The 18650-nt window shown below is 37.8% G+C and overlaps 1 protein-coding gene across 5 annotated transcripts in view; it reads right to left on the reverse strand.

The window, feature by feature from the left end:
* The window catches only part of DYNC2H1 (dynein cytoplasmic 2 heavy chain 1), a 156057-nt gene that overhangs the window by 30795 nt on the left and 106612 nt on the right, over positions 1-18650 (reverse strand). For 4 of the 5 annotated variants that reach the window (XM_030475679.1, XM_030475678.1, XM_030475677.1 and 1 more), the window contains 2 exons: positions 9074-9190; positions 2419-2628 (listed from right to left, as the gene is read on the reverse strand). In XM_030475679.1, the coding sequence (XP_030331539.1) occupies positions 2419-2628; positions 9074-9190 (327 nt within the window). The remainder of the gene's footprint in view (positions 1-2418; positions 2629-9073; positions 9191-18650) is intronic. The other variant, XM_030475680.1, reaches the window with a different exon arrangement.

The raw sequence follows: 18650 nt of genomic DNA on the forward strand, positions 1-18650 counted from the left end.
TCCACTGGACCCTCTCAGAAGCTCTTTATCTTTCTTGTACTGAGGAGTCCAGAACTGGAGACAGTGCTTTAGATGTGGCCTCACCAGGGTCAAGCAGAGGGGGAGGATCATCTCCCTCAACCTGCTGGCCACACTCCTCCCGATGAACCCCAGGATACTATCAGCCCTCCTGGACGCAAGGGCGCACTGCCAGCTCATGGTCAACTTGATATCTACCAAAACTCCCAGGTCCTTCTCTGCTGAACTGGTTTCTAGTAGGTCAGCCCTCAACCTGTACTGGTACTTGGGGTTCTTCCTCCCTAGGTGCAGTACCCTACACTTGCCCTTGTTGAACCTCATTAGGTTTCTTTCTGCCCAGTTCTCCAGCCTACCAAGGTCCCTGTGCTGGCAGCACAGCCTTCAGGTGTATGACCCACTCCCCCAGCTTTGTATCAGCAGCAAACTTGCTAAGGGTGCACTCTAGCCCTGCATCCAGGCCATTGATAAACAAGCTGAATAAACTAGAAGACAATTAATAAAGCATGTATGGGGTTTTCGTTTGCATAATTATGATTTCTTGGAAATCCTTTGTATTTTAAACTCAAGTACAACGCATTATCCTTGCATTTTTGCAGAGTCTTTTGCTAGATATGAATTTACAGGCAGCTCACCACTCACGTAGAAGGCATTCACCTAATATTGCTAATATATCATTAAATCACTCTAAGTTTAAAGTAACAGCTTAGCTAATTACTAGTTAGTATGGAAGCATATTTCAGGTGTACAGTAACATATCAATTTTGCACAAATAATGCACACCACTGAAACCATTAGAAGTCATTTATTTATTGAGTTTCATGTTTCTATTGGTGAATTAGCAGCTTCTTCAAGTGCTATAATCTTAAAATAACTACAGTATTGGTGCTTTTAAAATATAAGTTTTTAAAAATAGTCCTTTATTACATAATGCATGACCATACTAAACTATACAAGAACAGTGTATAGAAAATACATTAAATAATCACTTTAAGATGATAAATATAGTGAGGTGTAGCTGCCATGAGGTTTAGCTGCCATGCCAAGAAAGTGGCATTAGCCTCTCTGGAGGGCTGCTAAAAAGATTGCTTTATGGTCACAATCCAATAAAAGCATCTCTGTCAAAGTAAGCAGGTAAGTAAGCAGATGAAATGCCAGGAACGTTTTATTCGATACATCAGGAGGCACTGATGTTTGTGAGAGCTAAAAATGCACAGAATCTTTAAGTACAGTTTAGTGACAGTGATCAGCTTCATAGCTCCTGCTGCTTCCAATGTAAGAGTGCAGCTTAAGCACACAAGCAAGCCATACTCTCTTCAGTAACAAGAAATATAACTCTAAATACTAAAAAATTGCCATTACATGTATCATTTGCATTCACTATGACTTACATTTTGCACCAATTTCTACCATGCAGTCAAAACATGCTTAAAAAGGCAATGAGGTTGGTAACATGAAAATGTTAATTTATTCCAGTTGTACTACAATTTTGCTAACAAATGCTGTCTTGTGAATCTGAAAACACAAAGCATTTAATTATTGTTTTAATTAGAAATTTCATAGATCAATAAATGTACAACAATCTTTTTTAACAATACTTGTTCCTTGCATGAAGATAAACAAGATGTTAATAGGAATTGCCATTCATTGTAAGGCAAATCTCAAAATCAATGTATTAGCATCAACACTATTTATCAGTTGCTGCCCGTGAAATAAAACTACAGCTTTTCACACCAATGTTTGACTATCTTTAGAATCCAATTATCTAGTTATTAAAGACAGATCATGTTTTGCAGTCACTAATTGTACCAGTATATAAACATGCCCAGAAAACATGGAGAAAGTACATGTACAAATTTCAGTTGCTTTTCTCATATATCAAGAATATAGGGTGAGATTATTGATAGGTTGGTATGGTACGCACAGCTTGTCTCGTGTGATAGGGCAATAATCCATGCTGAGTAAATGCAGAGAGCGAATTGTAATTACAACTGCAGTAAAACTTAGATTTTAAGACACTGTGAAAACTAAGGAAAAGGACAGATTTACATGTTCTATTGGCTAATATGTTTGACTTATCTAGCATGATTTGGTATTTGAAATGGAAATAGTATTCCACCACTTCTAATCTTATCAGATTTGTCTTTCAGAGAAAGCCTGATAAAAGCATAATATACTCAGAAGCTTCTGCAAGTACTTGAAGCAAGATTTTTCTCAGGTTTCATTCCAGAAAAAAGCATAATTCTGTTTTAGAGTCACTATCAAGGTAAGAATTCAATTTTAGAGTCTATCAATAAAAGAACTTAGAATAAATGGTGACATGAAAATGCATATCAGAATTTTGTTCAGTTCCCTTGGGTTTCTTTATCTCTTGTAATGTAAACCCATGACAAAATGACTTACCTTCTGATTTAGCAGAGCAGTTGCTAGTCTTTGTACTTCAGAACTTAGTAAGGAGGTACCTCTGATGACTTTACTTAAGGAAGCAAGTGACTGATGGACACTTTGCACAAGGCGAACGGCATTGAATTGTTCCAGAGTAATGAATGACAAGATTGGAGATCCTTGTTGTTCCACAGGAGGGGACGCTTTCTGATGAATCAGGTTAGAATTCTAAAGAAGAACACATGATGTCCAGTTAACAAACTCAGGGAAACTATTACGTTATACAATGTATTATTTGTTTAATTCGGAATACTTCATACGACCTTGTTAGCTTTGAAGTAATGCAGATATCCCCCCTTTTCTGACACTGGATTAATGATACTTTCAGATTGTCCCTGAGATGTTCAGTAAAGGCACCACTATTCTCAGACAACTCTGTCTACCCAATTACTTCAAAAGTATTGGAATTTCTGAAAAATCATCATTTACCTCAATCACTGCTTTTAGTATTTGTGTTAATGTGTCAATAAAAAGCAGTAGTGTACTCAGCAAAACAAAATTATACTGGATACTATAAACCATGCTGCCAGATGCAGCTCTTGCTTTGATAAGACTAGTTTGACCTGGAAGCAAAACGAATACAAATAAATAAAAAATAAAAAATAAATACAATTTTATGTGTAAATCCTGAGTAACTCAGACTCTGAGAAGTATTGCTGCTTTCACACTGACATTTTTATTACTTACTTCCATTCCATTACAGCCACTGAAAATCCAAATTTATTCAATAACTTCAAGAGATGGTATCGTTTTGCAAATCTTAATTCCTATGCAGCTTATTACATAAGTATATTTTAGCATGTGTTCTGAAACCGCCAACCTGACATGTGACAAGATGCTGCCCTGAATTCCTGTTATGGAATTTAAGTGTTTATTGGAAAATTCTACACGGTACAAATGCAAAAAGAAAACCCTAGCCTTTAGGAAAAAAAATGTTTTGCTACTTCAATCTCTAGTAATTTATTTAAAGTAAAATCAGATTTTACTTTCTCTGAAGTCGCTTTTCTTAAAATAACAAGTAGTTTTACTTTTTTTCAGATTAAATAAACTTCTGAATTGTCACATGGCATCTTGCTTTCCAGAACATACAAGATGTCTGCCTCCATAATCATTCCCAGATACTGTAAGTTTGTCAGAACTTCCACCTGTTTTTCATTTCAAGCTCACACTGCACTCAACTACAAAGCAAAAATATCAGAAAAGCTAAGTGAAAGAGTAATACAAATATTTTGGTTTATGACCGACAGAAAAATGAATGATAAGGTCTTCCCTCCCACATTATTAAAAAGGTATACAGCAAAGTTACTTACTGTTCAAAGTGTAAGAAACATACAGTCCTTAGAAATATTATGTTTTGTATTTTGTCTTTGCATTCATCCTGAAATCACAGTACCAGTTTCACTTCAATGTTTCTGAGACCATAGTTTGTCGAGCATATATAAAATGTAATGTACAGCTAGCACAAGCTAGTTGATAATTTCTTATTGGAGTATTTAATTGCACAAATAAGGAAGAACAAAGACATTGCAACTTGCAGGTTTTGCTCAATCTTTCACATACGCTATCTTAATTCACAAAAAACTTACTGAAAGTGAAGGCCACTAAGTTCCTCAATAATGTTCTTTACATAAGTCTCCTATGACGTGCATATTCATTTCATCACTTTTTTTAATGCTTTCTCCTGAGAATTTGTTAAAACAACCCATCTGTCATTTTTATAGGAAAATTAAACATGACTACCGATATCAGCTTATACATTTAATGACCTGCTTGGGAATTAAGATGAAGAACCGCTGAAGTACTAAGTGCTCTTCCTAATCATAAGAAACTGAAGATAGTTTCTAATCTTTAACATTAAATACTACGTTATGCTACCAATATTAAATTAGGTGTATTTTGAGATTTCGATCATTTTCCCTCTTTCAGTTTTGTTACTATCTCAGTACCAGGTAAGACTTCACGTAGTCTCACCTAAGCTGCTCCAGAGCTTTTCTTTGTCACCTTCCTCAACTCAAGCTTTTTCAAACTCCTGTATGTTCTGAAAATTGCACCCTCAGAAATGTAAAAAATGTAATGAAAATAAAACTCATATACACCCACTAGTTATGCATTTGATTCGAAATTCAATTTTGGTGGTGATGGTGCATTTTAGAAACCTCCTTCTGGCCTTGTGATGTACCTATTCTTCCTCTTCCTTCAAGTCTCTGTGCCTGTTTTTTTTAGATATTAGCCTCTCACTGTTTATTACACAAATTTTTCACTGCTGAAAAAAGTTCTTTTGTTAAAGCTGAAGTTCCTAATGTTTTAGATAAAAGAGCAACAACCCATTAATTTTCAAACTACTTTTGCAATTATCTTGCAGCACTATGCAATTTCATGAAAATAATTAGTTAGCCTTCAATTTACAAACACAACAAAAAAAAAGGCAGAACACATCATGACAACTTATGATTATATACTCAGCAAAAATCATCTTGAAGCAGTTGCTTCCACATTTTTGTTATGGGTGGGCTTCCTAACTTTCACAGAGGTACTAAAGGGCTTCCCTGAAACAAGGCAGAAAATGCATCCACCTTACAACAAAAATATGGCAACGGTTCCTGTCTTTCTCTAATCATGATAGACAGCCCTTTGGACATGATGAAACACTTAGGCAGACCCACTGCGTCCTCATATTTTTGTGCTTCTTTGAAAACTATCATATGATGGGCAATGCCTGAGTTCTGTTGGACTGTGACTTCCAACTGATCCAGTTATGTGACAATGAAGTGCTTATACAGATCCTGATCTACATACATTGCCATGGCAGAAAGCTACATGGGAAGAGAATAGTTACCAGGACAGAGGCTCGCTGAATTACTCTGATGGCCCAGCCCTGGCCAACAGGACGTACTGGGCCCTCTTCCACATTAAGGAAGACTTTTTTTTTTTAATTTGTGTAACATTTGTTTGAGAGTTATTCAGTGATGGCTTCATTTTTTTCAGTAAAGTCTTTCATGCAAGCTTATACTGAACAACTGCATATGTTTGGGGTTTTTTTAACTCAATGGTAGGTTCATGAGAGTTTAATTAATTTGATTACTGTTAAGCTATTATTAAATCATACTGAAAGACACTGCAGAAGCAGTTTTAGGACAGTATTCATTACAAGGGTGTTTTCAAATGGTAAAAATTAAAATGTATGTTCTCAAATTAAGCAATCTAGATGAAAATGTCAAGACAATCTGTATTAGTCCAGAACAGCTAAATAAAAAGAGGAAGTTTGCTTGTGTAACTTTCAACACAGGAGTGCACTGATTTCAAGCAGATTTTAAGTATCTGTTTCAATTAAACTAAAATTCAATGAAAAATTCCAGAGTATGCATTTTGGCTGGACTAATAAACTGTGGATGAAGGAGGGGTAGTTTCCATGATTCTATTGTTATGGATAGACAAAGAATAATAAACTCCCCAGCTCAGGAATTTCAGAACATCTGAATAAACTACAGACTGTAAAGTTAACTCCAGCCCAGCTATACCCAGCCATGGTGGGTTAACTTTAACTGGATGCCAGGCACTCTCCAAGTCACTCTATCACTCCCCTCCTCAGCAGGACAGGGAAAGAAAATAAGATGAAAAATCTTGCTGGTCAAAACAAAGGCAATTTAATGAAAAACAACAATAACAAAACACCAAACAAACAAAAAACCCCACCAAACCCCCCCAAACCAATGAAAGGCAGCATGAGGAAGCAAAGCAAAGCAAAACCAAAATAGATTTATTTTCTACTTCCTATCTGCAGGTGATGCCCAGTCACTTTCTCGGAAGCAAGCTTTTTTGCTTCTTTCGCTTCCCTCATGATCCTGAGGTCCACCATCTCATGGTCACTGCAACCAAGGTTGCCCCTACCCTCCACATCCTCAGCAAGTTCTGCCTTCTTGGTAAGTATGAGTCCTGCAGAGTGCTTCCCCTTATTGGATCCTCCATCACCTGAGTTGCGAATTTGTCGTCAATGAACTACAGAAACCTCCCGGGTTGCTTGTGCTCTGCTATGCTGCTCTTCCAGCAGATATCAGGGTGGATAAGTTTCCGCTAAGTTCCCTCACAAAGACCAGGCTCTGAGAATGTGAGGCTTCTTCCAAGCGAGAAAGGTCTCATCTACTTCTTTCTCATCATAGAAAGAAGGGCCCATAGCAGATACCCACTATAATGTTGACTTTTAATCCTAATTTGCAAACTCTCTACTGCCACGTTGTACACCTCTAGGTAGAGCTCCATGCATTCCCACTCATCTCTCACATAAAGGGCAACTCCCTGCCCTCACCTTGTCAGCTTTTCCTTCCGAGAGAACCCATATCCACCCATGGCAGCACTACAGACGTGTAAGCCCACCATGTCCCCGTGACCCTTATGAGATCATAAATCTGCAACTGCATGCAAACCTCTAATTCTTCTTCTTTGTTGCTCATGCTGCACCCATTATTGATGATTTCCCAGAAAGGGTGTGAGAGCATTCCCCATAATTCTGTCAGGTAGGCACTTCCTTGTTCATCAGAATACATTTTAGATGGTCCCCTTTCAGCTTTGTTTTGTTGATTTTATTGATGATGATGTTTACAGACATACTTTTCCTGCCAACCTGGTCAGCTACTTCCTCACATAATTTTTGGTCATCTTCTCTCTATTTTGCTACTTTTATCTTAAAACTCTCCTCGCCAAGTTGTCCAGCCTGTTGGCTCCACTTAGTCATGTGGACCATTTCTCTTTTGAACAGGCAACCACCAATCCTTAAAAAGTGTCCCATGGTCATAAAACCCAAAACCCTGTTGCTGATATCAGCTGTGCAGCCAGTTGTAGGATCTGTCCTTTCCTCCTCACCTCCTCCACCTTCACTGTAATGATGAAGAATTAAAAATACTTAGTCCCCCATGCCCTTAACTGCTACCTCCAGACCCATGTAGTCATGCTTCATACACTCCATGATACACCTGGCAGTATGACTGAGGCCTATGTGGATAAGCATCAAGGGCTAATAGTCCAAGGGCCAGACGAGCCTCGGCAGTCTTTCCACAATGTCCCAGATCTGAACCCCTGGCAAGCAGCAAACCTTCCTAGATAACAGATCAGGTCAGAAAATGGGAGCATCCTTCTCCACACAGCAGGGAGTTAACCACTGCTATTCCTTACTGATTCCTCCTGATGCTTTGGATCTGGCTTAGCAGGCTTGAGAACACTGAAGAGAGCTCCCAGCTTCTTGTCAGCTATGGGGGCACTAAATCTGTTCTATGAGCGCAAATCTTGAGCTGGAGCAGAAGCCTTCTTCCTGGTGCCAGAAGTCACAAGCTTCCAGCCTTTGCCATCCTTCACTTCCTATCCCAACAGATACAGACTCTGCTGGCACAACCTACAGGAAAGTTGAGGGCTTGGCTCTTCAAACTGCAGCATTTCAGAAAAGATTCAGCTAATCTATTTCTGATGCTGCAAAGTCCACTGAATTCCTCCAACAGCTCCTTAATTTGATGACACAGATCCTCAACAAGCATACATCTCCTGCAGGTTGGAAGACTGCTTCCTACTGGCCCAGCCTCGGGAAGAGGCACCAGCCGTTCCCTGCAGCTTGAGATCTGCAGAGCTGCATCCTCCTTCTAGAGCTCTGTCTGAGTCCAGAGAAATACCCAGTCAAACGCTGCCCATTATTTTATCTAAACTTGGCACTAGATTACAGAATACAAAAGTGATCAGCATACAGTATTGAGAGTGTACAGATAAAATTATGTCCACAATTAAAGATTATGACCAATTATTCAAGTATAAATTCTACAGGACAAACCTATGTCAAGCGGTAAATTTTGCTATGCTTCAAAATCATCAACATTTAGATGTACAATAACTATTTTCAAGGTATTTGTAAGATAATCTTTTTTGAATTAATCCTTGCTTTACATACTCAACACTGGAATAAAAAAAGTTTTAAAACATACTTAATCTCTGTCTACATATTAACAAGCTTTTAAGCATTTTTTGCCTCTGGAATAAAAAGTAGCTGATTTTAAAAACAGCTTTGAATTTATAAATAGGTTAGCTAGATTCTGTTCAGACATATACTGGACACTTCTTGAGTTTCAGTAGTTTGAAATTAGTTAGAAAGTAGTTAGACCATTATTTCCAACTACTCTTAGTGATAAGTACATTTGACAGGTAGAAGACTAATATCTGCTTCTTATACATATAATGGAAGGTATTGTCAGAATCTATCCCATCTGATCTTTACTTTACAACTATCTGTAACCAACAGATAAATGGTAATATTAAACGAGAACAAGCTCATGAAGTTCAACAAGGCCAAATGCAAGGTCCTGCACCTGGGTCAAAGCAATCCCCAGTATCAATAACGACTGGGGGATGAATGGATTGAGATCAGCCCTGTGGAGAAGGACTTGAGGATACTGGTGGATGAAAAATTGGACATGACATGGCAATGTGCAACTACACTGTACTTCCCACCTCAAATGCGTTTACCTTACTTTTTTTCTTCGTATGTTTCAATATCCAAGATAATTCCTTAGACCTTACTTTTAATGTAGTTACCAGGAAAAAAAAAAAAGTTGTCTTTTCAAATTAGCTACTTTCCTACCTGATTAAGTTTCTTCCATAGACTGAGAACAGGAGAAAGTTCAGTAGACCATATTTCTCTGTCAAATTTGCAGCCAGCAGTTACTGACCTGCTCAGGGTCCGAAGCTGTGAAATGACCTGAGTGATGAGAATATAAATGCAATCTTGAAGAAGGACAAACAAACTTCTTTTAGTACAAAAATGCAATACAATAGCAAACACCCTCTGATTTATCTATCGACTATATTTTTCTGCATACTTAATTACTAATCATGATCTATTCAGAACACAAACAATACTAAATATCTAAATATAGAACGTACTTGGGCCTCATTTGTACTGAGCCACAAACAAACAAAGAAAAACATCCGTATTTTTTTTATCACAGTAATTGTCTCTGTTCAACAATAATTTAAAAATTAATGAGGTGTATAATTAATTAAAAAGCCTCTTTTCCACAGAACTATAAACAAAACTTAAGCTCTGCCTTTAACTAGGCTCCATTGGTAAGTAAAAAAGAGAAACAAAACCCCCAGAAAGTGTTACTAAATGCATATAATACCTCTCAGGCATCAAAACTCAAAGACAATTACAATCAATTCATTCTGATCTCCCATGGATCTCTTACTTAGATATTCATGCTACCTCAAATTATTTAAATGCATATTTACTAAAGAGAGAAAGCAAGCAATTAAAAGAATAACTGCAACACTTTCACAAAGAAGGGGTGCTTCCAGTTCTTTAGGTCCAGCTGCCTTTTACTGTTAGCAACCCTGATAACACATAAACTCATCAAATACAAGTATATATTTATAAAGAAAGAATACTGAAATTAAAATTCTTCAGTGATATTGCAGTCTGTCCCTTAAGCTGCATATATAACCACGTAATTTTTAGGTGTTTTAACTATATCTTAGTTATTTTCACAGTGCATTATTTTCAAGACATGTTACAGAGTAACTTACAACTACTGTCTTGACTTTAAAGAATTAAAATTGATAATACAAACTGTATTAATCATTCAGATGCACTGGACTATTTAATTGTTAGACAGAATGAGGCAGGAACTCAAGTTGTTTCTGCTAAGTTTTGACTTATTTTCTATTCTTGAAAGATGTGCAATGATGTATTGTTTTCTTTTGCTTTTCATTTTCTTTCACTGAAGCAAACAGCACCTTCTTACTCATCAGCTTTGATAGGCACTATGAAGCACTACAAGATGATAGTGGACTGAACAATCTGAACATCTATAACATTTACGATAATTTATTTTATATTTCATATTCATATAAAGTGTCTTAAAAATAAACTAAAAGATAACTAGATGATCTTATGGTCCTTTCCAACCCTAACCGTTCTACGATCTATAAATATATATAACAAAAATATATAAAATCTCTATGCATAACATAGAATCATAGAATTGTTTAGGTTGGAAAAGGCCTTTAAGATCATCAAATACAACTCTTAACCTAACACTGCCAAGTCCACCACTAAACCACATCCCTAAAAGCCACATCTACACGTATTTTAAATACCTCCGGGGATGGTGACTCCACCACTTCCCTTGGCAGCCTGTTCCAATGCTTGACAATCCTTTCGGTAAAGAAATTATTCCTAATGTCCAATCTGAACCTCCCCTGGCACAACTTGAGGCTGTTTCATCTTGTCCTATCTATCACTTGTTACTTGGGAGAAGAGACCAACCCCCACCTCACTACAACCTCCTTTCAGGCAGTTGTGGAGAGTGATAAGATCTCCCCTGAGCCTCCTTTTCTCCAGGTTAAACAACTCCAGTTTCCTCATCATTCCTCATCAGACTTGTTCTCCAGACCCTTCACCAGCTTTGTTCCTTTCTATGGACACATTCCAGCGCCTCTATGTCTTTCTTGGAGTGAGGGGCCCAGAACATAACACCGGATTCAAGCTGTGGCCTCACCAGTGCCAAGTACAGGGGGACAATCACTGCCCTAGTCCTGCTGGCTGCTCTTTCTGATAAAAGCCAGGATGTCATTGGCCTTCTTGGCCACCTAGGCACAAGCTGGCTCATGTTCATCCAAGCTTCTGATCAACATCCCCAGGTCCTTTTCTGTCAAGCAGCTTTCCAGCCACAATTTGTCAAGCCTGTAGTCTGATGTAAATAGCCAGAAAGGAAGGCAAGGAGAAGTTGCAGTCAAGGCAAAGGAGTTACTGGAGTGAATGGAGCTTTGCCCAGGAACAGGTTACAAGCCAGCTGAGAGCCGACAGAGAGAGATCGGAACACTGGTGGTGCTCTAATAGGTGTGTGCTACAGACTCTTGATCAATAGAATAGACGAAGTCTTCTTCTGACAGCTTGAAGGAGCCTAACAATCACAAGCCTTCATACTCATGGAAGACTTCAACCAACACAGGATCTGCTGTGAGGGAAATATGAGAGGGTACAAGCAATGCAGATTTCTAGAATTTCTTGAAGACAATTTCTTTGTACAGGCAATCAATTAGTCAACCAGGGGAGATGCTCTACTGAATCTGTTGTTAATAAACAATGAAGATGATGTGAAGGTTGAGGGCAGCCTTGGCTCCACCAACCATGAGATAGCGGAGTTTACGATTCTGAGAGAAGAGAGTAAGGCAAGTAGTAGAATCACAACCCTGGTACTCAGGAGAATAGATTTTAGCTTAGTCAGGGATCTTCTTGGCAGGACACAATGGGCAACTGCACTGGAGGGCAAAGGGAGCCAGGAGAGTTGTTAATCTTTAAGAACAAATTCCTCAAAGCACAAGAACAATCCTTTCTGATGTGCAGGAAGCAAGCATGATAAGCAAACAAAAGAAAAGTGTGGCAGAAGATCAAGATGGACGACTAGGAAACTAGTCATCTCAAAGGTACAAAGCTAATCCACAGAAGATGGAAGCAGGGATGGACTACCCAGCACAGGTATAAAGACATTGCTCAGTTATGTTAGGATGGAGTGAGGAAAGCCAAATCTCAGCTGGGTTTGAAACTAGCAACAGATGCAAAGGCCTACAAGGTCTTCTGTAAGTATTCTGGTAGCTAAAGGGAGGAAAAGAAAATACAAGACACCACTCAGTATAGCTTCTGTTATGGAAAATACCATTTCATTCTCTTATTCTCATAACTTCAGTAATTCTTTGTGTGCTCCAGCTATTGTGTATAGCAGAAAAGATTCTTGTTTAATTTGGCAAAAAATTATTTTCTCTAATCAATGTTTTGATTACAGTATCTTTATCATTCCTGCTATTCTTCCTCCTTTTCACTCTGCACACGTGCAAATGTTCTGACAAGCAATACAGATAATAAACACACATTTGTGCCTTCCAGATATAATTCTTTTAGCTATAGTTCTGGCTCTCATAATTTGTTTTTGAATAGTTGCCTGCCACTATTTGCAAAGAAATAAAACATTTATATAAACTATACTTTAACTGGTAATTCAGTATGCAGTATTTCATATAAACTTGCATATTTATACTATAAAGTTGAAAAAAGTTTGTATGATTGCTTTTTGAATATGGCGGATTCAAAATATTAAGCATTGTTTTCTTTTTAAAGTGTCTTCATAGGTATAAACAGCTTCATATAGCTGAAATGAATTTGAGCAGTAGTGACTGCAAGATCAAGTAATTATTTTCTAACTCTAGTGTATAGGGTTAGTTGTCTATTTCTAATTATCTAATTATAGAATTTGACAATATAATTTAAATAAGAAATACACTATCTATCCATTATTTCAATCATCTTCTTCAAAGCACCTGTATCTCTTTTCACTTTGTATATTTTATCAAAATAGCCCAAAAATATTGTGATGTGATTATCAAAAGTTAAGCACTTAAAAGTATTGAATCAAAATAAATCAAGCTTTAACTCTCAGTGTTCTAGAGTACTGTAACATACTATGATCTTTATCAAATGTTCATGGAAATTCTTTAACTCTTTCCAGTGCATCTCATTTCTTCTCTCAAGTTTAACGGGTATGATGGTAGAATAACATAATCAACAGACAGATCTTAAGTGGGCTAATTTGTAATTTGGGAGGCCCTCCTATTGAGTACATAGGAAAACTAAGTTCCTTACATAGGTACCTTAGATAGATAGATGGGTTTGCGTTGTGGAGGTTAGAATAAGAATTTTAATTTCCTGGAGACCTAACTTTAAAACTCAAGAGACTTTAGCCTGAGAACAATGCTGATAACACACTGCTGGTTTTAGTTGTTGCTAAGGAATGTTTACTCTGATCAAGGACTTTTTCAGACTTATGCTCTGCCAGTGAGGAGGAGCATGGGAAGCCAGGAGGAAGCAGACAGGGCATCTGACCCAAACTAGCCAAAGGGGTATTCCATATCACAGCATGTCATGCCCAGTATATAAACTGGGGGGAGTTACCCAAAAGGCCAGATCACTGCTCGGGTCAGGCTAGGTATCGGTCCGTGGGTGGTAAGCAATTGTGTTTTATCCCCTTGTTATTTCCCTTATCACTACTATTATTGGTGGTAGCAGTAGTAGTTTTGTATTATACCTTACTTACTGGACTGTTCTTATCTCAACCCTTGGCATTTACATTCTTTCGATTCTCCTCCCCATCCCTCCAGGAGCAGAGGGGCAAAAACGGCGGGGAGTAACCGAGCGGCTGCATGGTTCTGAGTTACCAGCTGGGCTTAAACCACGACATGCTTTAAACACATTACCTCTATGACCACAAAGAGAGACTAGAAGTGACTAGAACAGATGCAGACATCTAGGTCTGTTGAATCATATTCTTTGGACTCTAGTTTGGAAAGAACCAAAGTATGTCCTTATAATACTAAGGAAACTGAAAATCTAAACATAGTTGTTTAATACAGGGTACTCAAGAGTACTTTTACAATACCTGACCTTTCAATGCTCACCTTTGTTATTGCAATATAGTCTTTTAATATATTATACACTAAAAACTCTTATATGTTGTGCTAGTCCAGCCCAAATACACATCTAAATATTCTGAATAAAGATAAGAGTGAAAAAATCTATCATAAAGCAGGAAACCACTACCTTCACTGAAAACATGAGAGGGATGGAAAGAAAAGTAATCAAAATATCAAAGCAATCACAAATACTGGTCTGTTTAAAGAGGGGTGAGAAGATTATTCAGAACCATGATTCTTTGTAGAAGATGCCTGTTTTAAGTATGGTCAACTAATCATAACAGTATATAAAAAATTTAATAGAGTAATTTATTTGTGAACAGTGCATCTAATAACTATAAACAGCATACAGGAACTGCTACTGGATATTTTCTCCATTCTTAGTGGACAATTCATACTTTTTTTTGTGTTGTCAGCACAGAGTAATATAAATTGCATATATTAATAAAGGTGGCATAGTCAAACTTGCAATGTCAATATTTATTTACCTAGTTATTAAATTAATTGTGCATTTCAGCTTTTTAATCTATTGTGTACTTTGTGGGTTTCTACGGATATATGCTGTTATGATATTGACCAACACATTATAGTAAAAACCCCATGCATTTAGAGAAATTAAGAGAGATAATGAACAGAATAGAAAGCAATAAAGACAGTAATGGTCCCATGCGGCTTCATACAGAATTACTAGAAAGTCATGTTTGACCTGAAAATTAAAATAAACTCATAGCAAAATAGAGAAAATGTCAAGATTTTAATTTCTCCTTCCCTGAAACTTAGATAAAAAAAAATTTCTAGGAATACAATATCTATTTCTGTTCTTTACTCATGCACAAGATGAGGAAAAAGTCTTGCCTTCAGTAATTCACAGCTACTGCAAAAACTGCTACTTCACAAATACAATCTAAAAAAACCCACAGGCTTATATCCAAGACTTGTATTTATTTCAGAAGCAATCTATGCTACAAATCATACAACAAAATAAAATTTTACACACAGTATTACAATTTGAAAAAGAACAAAGTAACAAAGTAAAAAATATATTGTGAAATTCTATGTCACTGAATTAAAAAAAAATCTCAGATCAGTGATTTCTGAGTATGATTACTGTTGAAAGAATACAAACCAGAAAACATTTGCTAGTCAAATAATGGCTATTTTTTCAAGACTATGGAACAGATAAAAGGATGTTTATTTTTGCACAAAAAGCTAACAAACTCCCCTCAGATCTACAGACAATGTCAAAGCAGATGCTCTACTGCCATCTACCAGTTTTAAAGCGATGTAACCTTAGCACAGAAACCAATTCAGTGTTTCATTACTCTGAATGAAACAATATACCCCTCTACACAGCTGTTCGAGGAGATATTTCTGATATTCTCAAATGATAATATGAAGTTATAACATAGCCACTTTGATAAATATTGGTGAAGTAGTAACTTGGTGCAATGCAACTATGTCTTCATTGAGCCAAGAGAGGGAGCTGGATTCAGCCCAGTTTGCCTTCTGACAGAACTACATGCTTCCATATTGTTCCTAATAGTTTGGCTGCAGCAACCCACATGACTGTGAAAGTAGTTTAAGACTGAGCTGCCAATGAAATCTCAAGGACTTTCAGTCTCTGTGTTCCTTAGCCTCTCTGCAATAACAGGGTCTGTGGACGTTGTTAGGACAAAGGTACTTTAATGGCATTCATAACTAAAACATTCATATTGCACATAGATGAGTAAGAAACAGCGTAGGTCTACACTTGCTCTGTGGTTGTTTCCTCAAGGCCACTTCAAAGCTGTGCTTTCACTCAATAAGGATGTGAAGTAGGACTGGACTCAATACAGAAATAGATGATGCCTTAATCAAAATACAAAACAAAAAAGGGAAAGACATTGACACCACCTATATCTTCCTTTATACCTGAGAGGATCATATACATCTTTGACACCAGGAAAATCCTCCGTAGAGACGGGGTTCAGTGGAGGAGGACAAAAATCATCAGGATGCTGCAGATGGACAGCACAAGCCCACCACTGACCCAGCCGATATTCTAAACTTCTCCCAAAGAATAACTATGGGGTTTACTTTGTAGAGGTCCCAGCATACATATTACCTAGAGAATACAATGCAGAAAGGAAAGCCAGAAGAGGTGGTTCACCTTAGCTAATTATACACCCTAACAAAATTTAAAAAACTGGAAAATTAGAGCCTGTTCAGAACAAACTTCTATGCAGTGCACCAATATATTCTCACATACATAGCACCAATCTTGTAGGAATTAATAAGGCTACTTGAAGTATTGCAATGATTGACTGCAGTGGTAAAGAGCTGTGTTTTCTGGTAGAGCACAGTACTACAGCTCCCATTATTTGACACAGCACTTTTCTTTCATGCAGCACCACAGGTATATACAAAACACTCCCCAGATTTTAAAAATTCTTGTTAAGAACTCAGATCCCTCAGCTGCAGGGTAATAATAACTACAGTTTGGCATTACTCATCAATTTCTGCTACAGACTATTAGTCACGTATTTCTGATGTGGGATGCATTTAATCAATGTCAGTAATTATATGCTATGCATGGCTGATGCAAAGGTTATATAAATGCTAAATTATTTTAAGAAAATAGATTTATATTCATCCTGACAGCTATAGGAATAACATAACAAGATCAAGAATAATTTCAATTGCATGCTTTCAATAATTATACCCATATTACTCTATGTGGCATGATTAGAATTATGGAGGAGCAGTAGATATAAAATTAGGTACCAGTGCTCAGAGTCCTGTTGAGCTAGATTTTGCAAGAGAAAATTCAGCCTGTTGACAAACACACAAGAAGCTACAGCTATTATTGAAAAACAACCATATCCCACAGCCCCAGTCAGATGTATGACTGGAATATTGAGTGGACATACTTATCCTAACTTTTCTTTAGCTGACTTAGGTAATAACAGTAGTGTACAATCATGATGCAGCAATCTAAGTGTTCCAGGTGTCCTTGTACACCCTCCCCTGCACATTCTGTCTCAGCTGCTGTCATTAACAAGGTAAAATCCAGCATTTGAACTGTAATACAATCATACATCTGACTACAGCTTTAGGAGGACAGAGAGCAGCTTTAATCTAAATAAATGAGATATGTAAGGAATAGTGGGAAGAGCTACAGAATCAGCCAGTGACTTGCTGAAAATAAGAGCAACTAAGATTAAAAAAAAAAAAAAAAGAACCCAAGGATAAAATGCTGTTTTACTGAAGTCAATGAGCTCCTTGCAATTACATTTAATGAGGAAAAATCACATTTCCTGATCCTGGTTCTTGCCTTGTTTGCCTTACTAGATTGCCCTACACTGTTTTCCATTATTAGTTTACTATTAATTTTAACTCAACAAGTATTCATCCCAAAATAAAAAAACAGCTACAAAAACCATAATTGGGTTTTTCTACAAACTTTCCAAGTTTCAAGCACAGACTGAAGAGCAACATTGATTTTTTTAAAAGAGTAGTATATTTAACAGCTACACTAAGGTATGATGAGCTATTCCTTTTGACTTCTAATGGAATTCATTAAAGAAATTGTTTTTTCTCTTCAATCAACCACATCTATAAACAGAATGCATTCAATGTGAGATTTCAGTATTGGGACCAGTGCTGTCCAACATCTTTGTTGGTGACATGGACAGTGGGATTAATGCACCCTCAGTAGGTTTGCAAATGACACCAAGCTGTGTGATTCGGTTGATACGCTGGAGGGAAGGGCTGCCATCCAGAGGGACCTTGACACGCTTGTGAGGTGGGCCAATGCCAACCTCATGAAGTTCAACAAAGCAAACTGCAAGGTCCTGCATCTGCATCGGCGCAACCCCAAGCACAGCTACAGGCTGGGTGGAGAATGGATTCAGATCAGCCCTGAGGAGAAGGATTTGGGGGTGGCTGGTTGATGAGAAGCTCAACATGAGCTGGCAGTGTGCGCTTGCAGCCCAGAAAGCCAACTGTATGCTGGGCTGCATCAAAAGGAGCAGAAGATCAGAAGATCAAAGGAGGTGATTCTCCCCCTTTCCTCTGCTCTTGTGAGACCACACCTGCAGTACTGCATCCAGCTCTGGGGGAAACAACACAAGAAGGATGTGGACCTGCTGCAGCGAGTCCAGAGGTGGCCATGAGGATGATCAGAGACCTGGAGCACTTCTATGAAGACAGGCTGAGAGAGCTGGGCTTGTTCAGCCTGGAGAAGAGAAGGCTCCAGGGAGATCTTACTGCAGTCTTCCAATAGCCAAATGAAGTCTACAAGAAATCTGCAGAGGGACCTTTTACAAGGGCATGTTGTGATAAGACAAGGGGGAATGGCTTTAAGCTGAAAGAAGGTAGATTTAGTTTAGATATTAGGAAAATTTTTTTCCCTGTGAGGGTGATGAGACACTGGAACAGGTTGCCCCGAGAAGCTGTGGCTGCCCCATCCCTGGCAGTGCTCAAGGCCAGGTTGGACGGGGCTTTGAGCAACCTGGTCTAGTGGAAGGTGTCCCTGCCCATGGCAGAGGGGTTGGAACTAGATGATCTTTAAGGTCCCTTCCAACCCAAATAAGTCTATAATTGTATGGTTTCTGTGTAGTACAATTTCTGTGGAGTATATACTTAGGCAAAATGCTTTTTGCCTGATTTTGTAAACCTGACTTTGTTCAGATACCACAATTTACTTAATTCAT

The sequence above is a fragment of the Strigops habroptila genome, chromosome 2 (genome assembly GCF_004027225.2).
Source record: "Strigops habroptila isolate Jane chromosome 2, bStrHab1.2.pri, whole genome shotgun sequence".
In the NCBI taxonomy this organism is placed as follows: Eukaryota; Metazoa; Chordata; class Aves; order Psittaciformes; family Psittacidae; genus Strigops; species Strigops habroptila.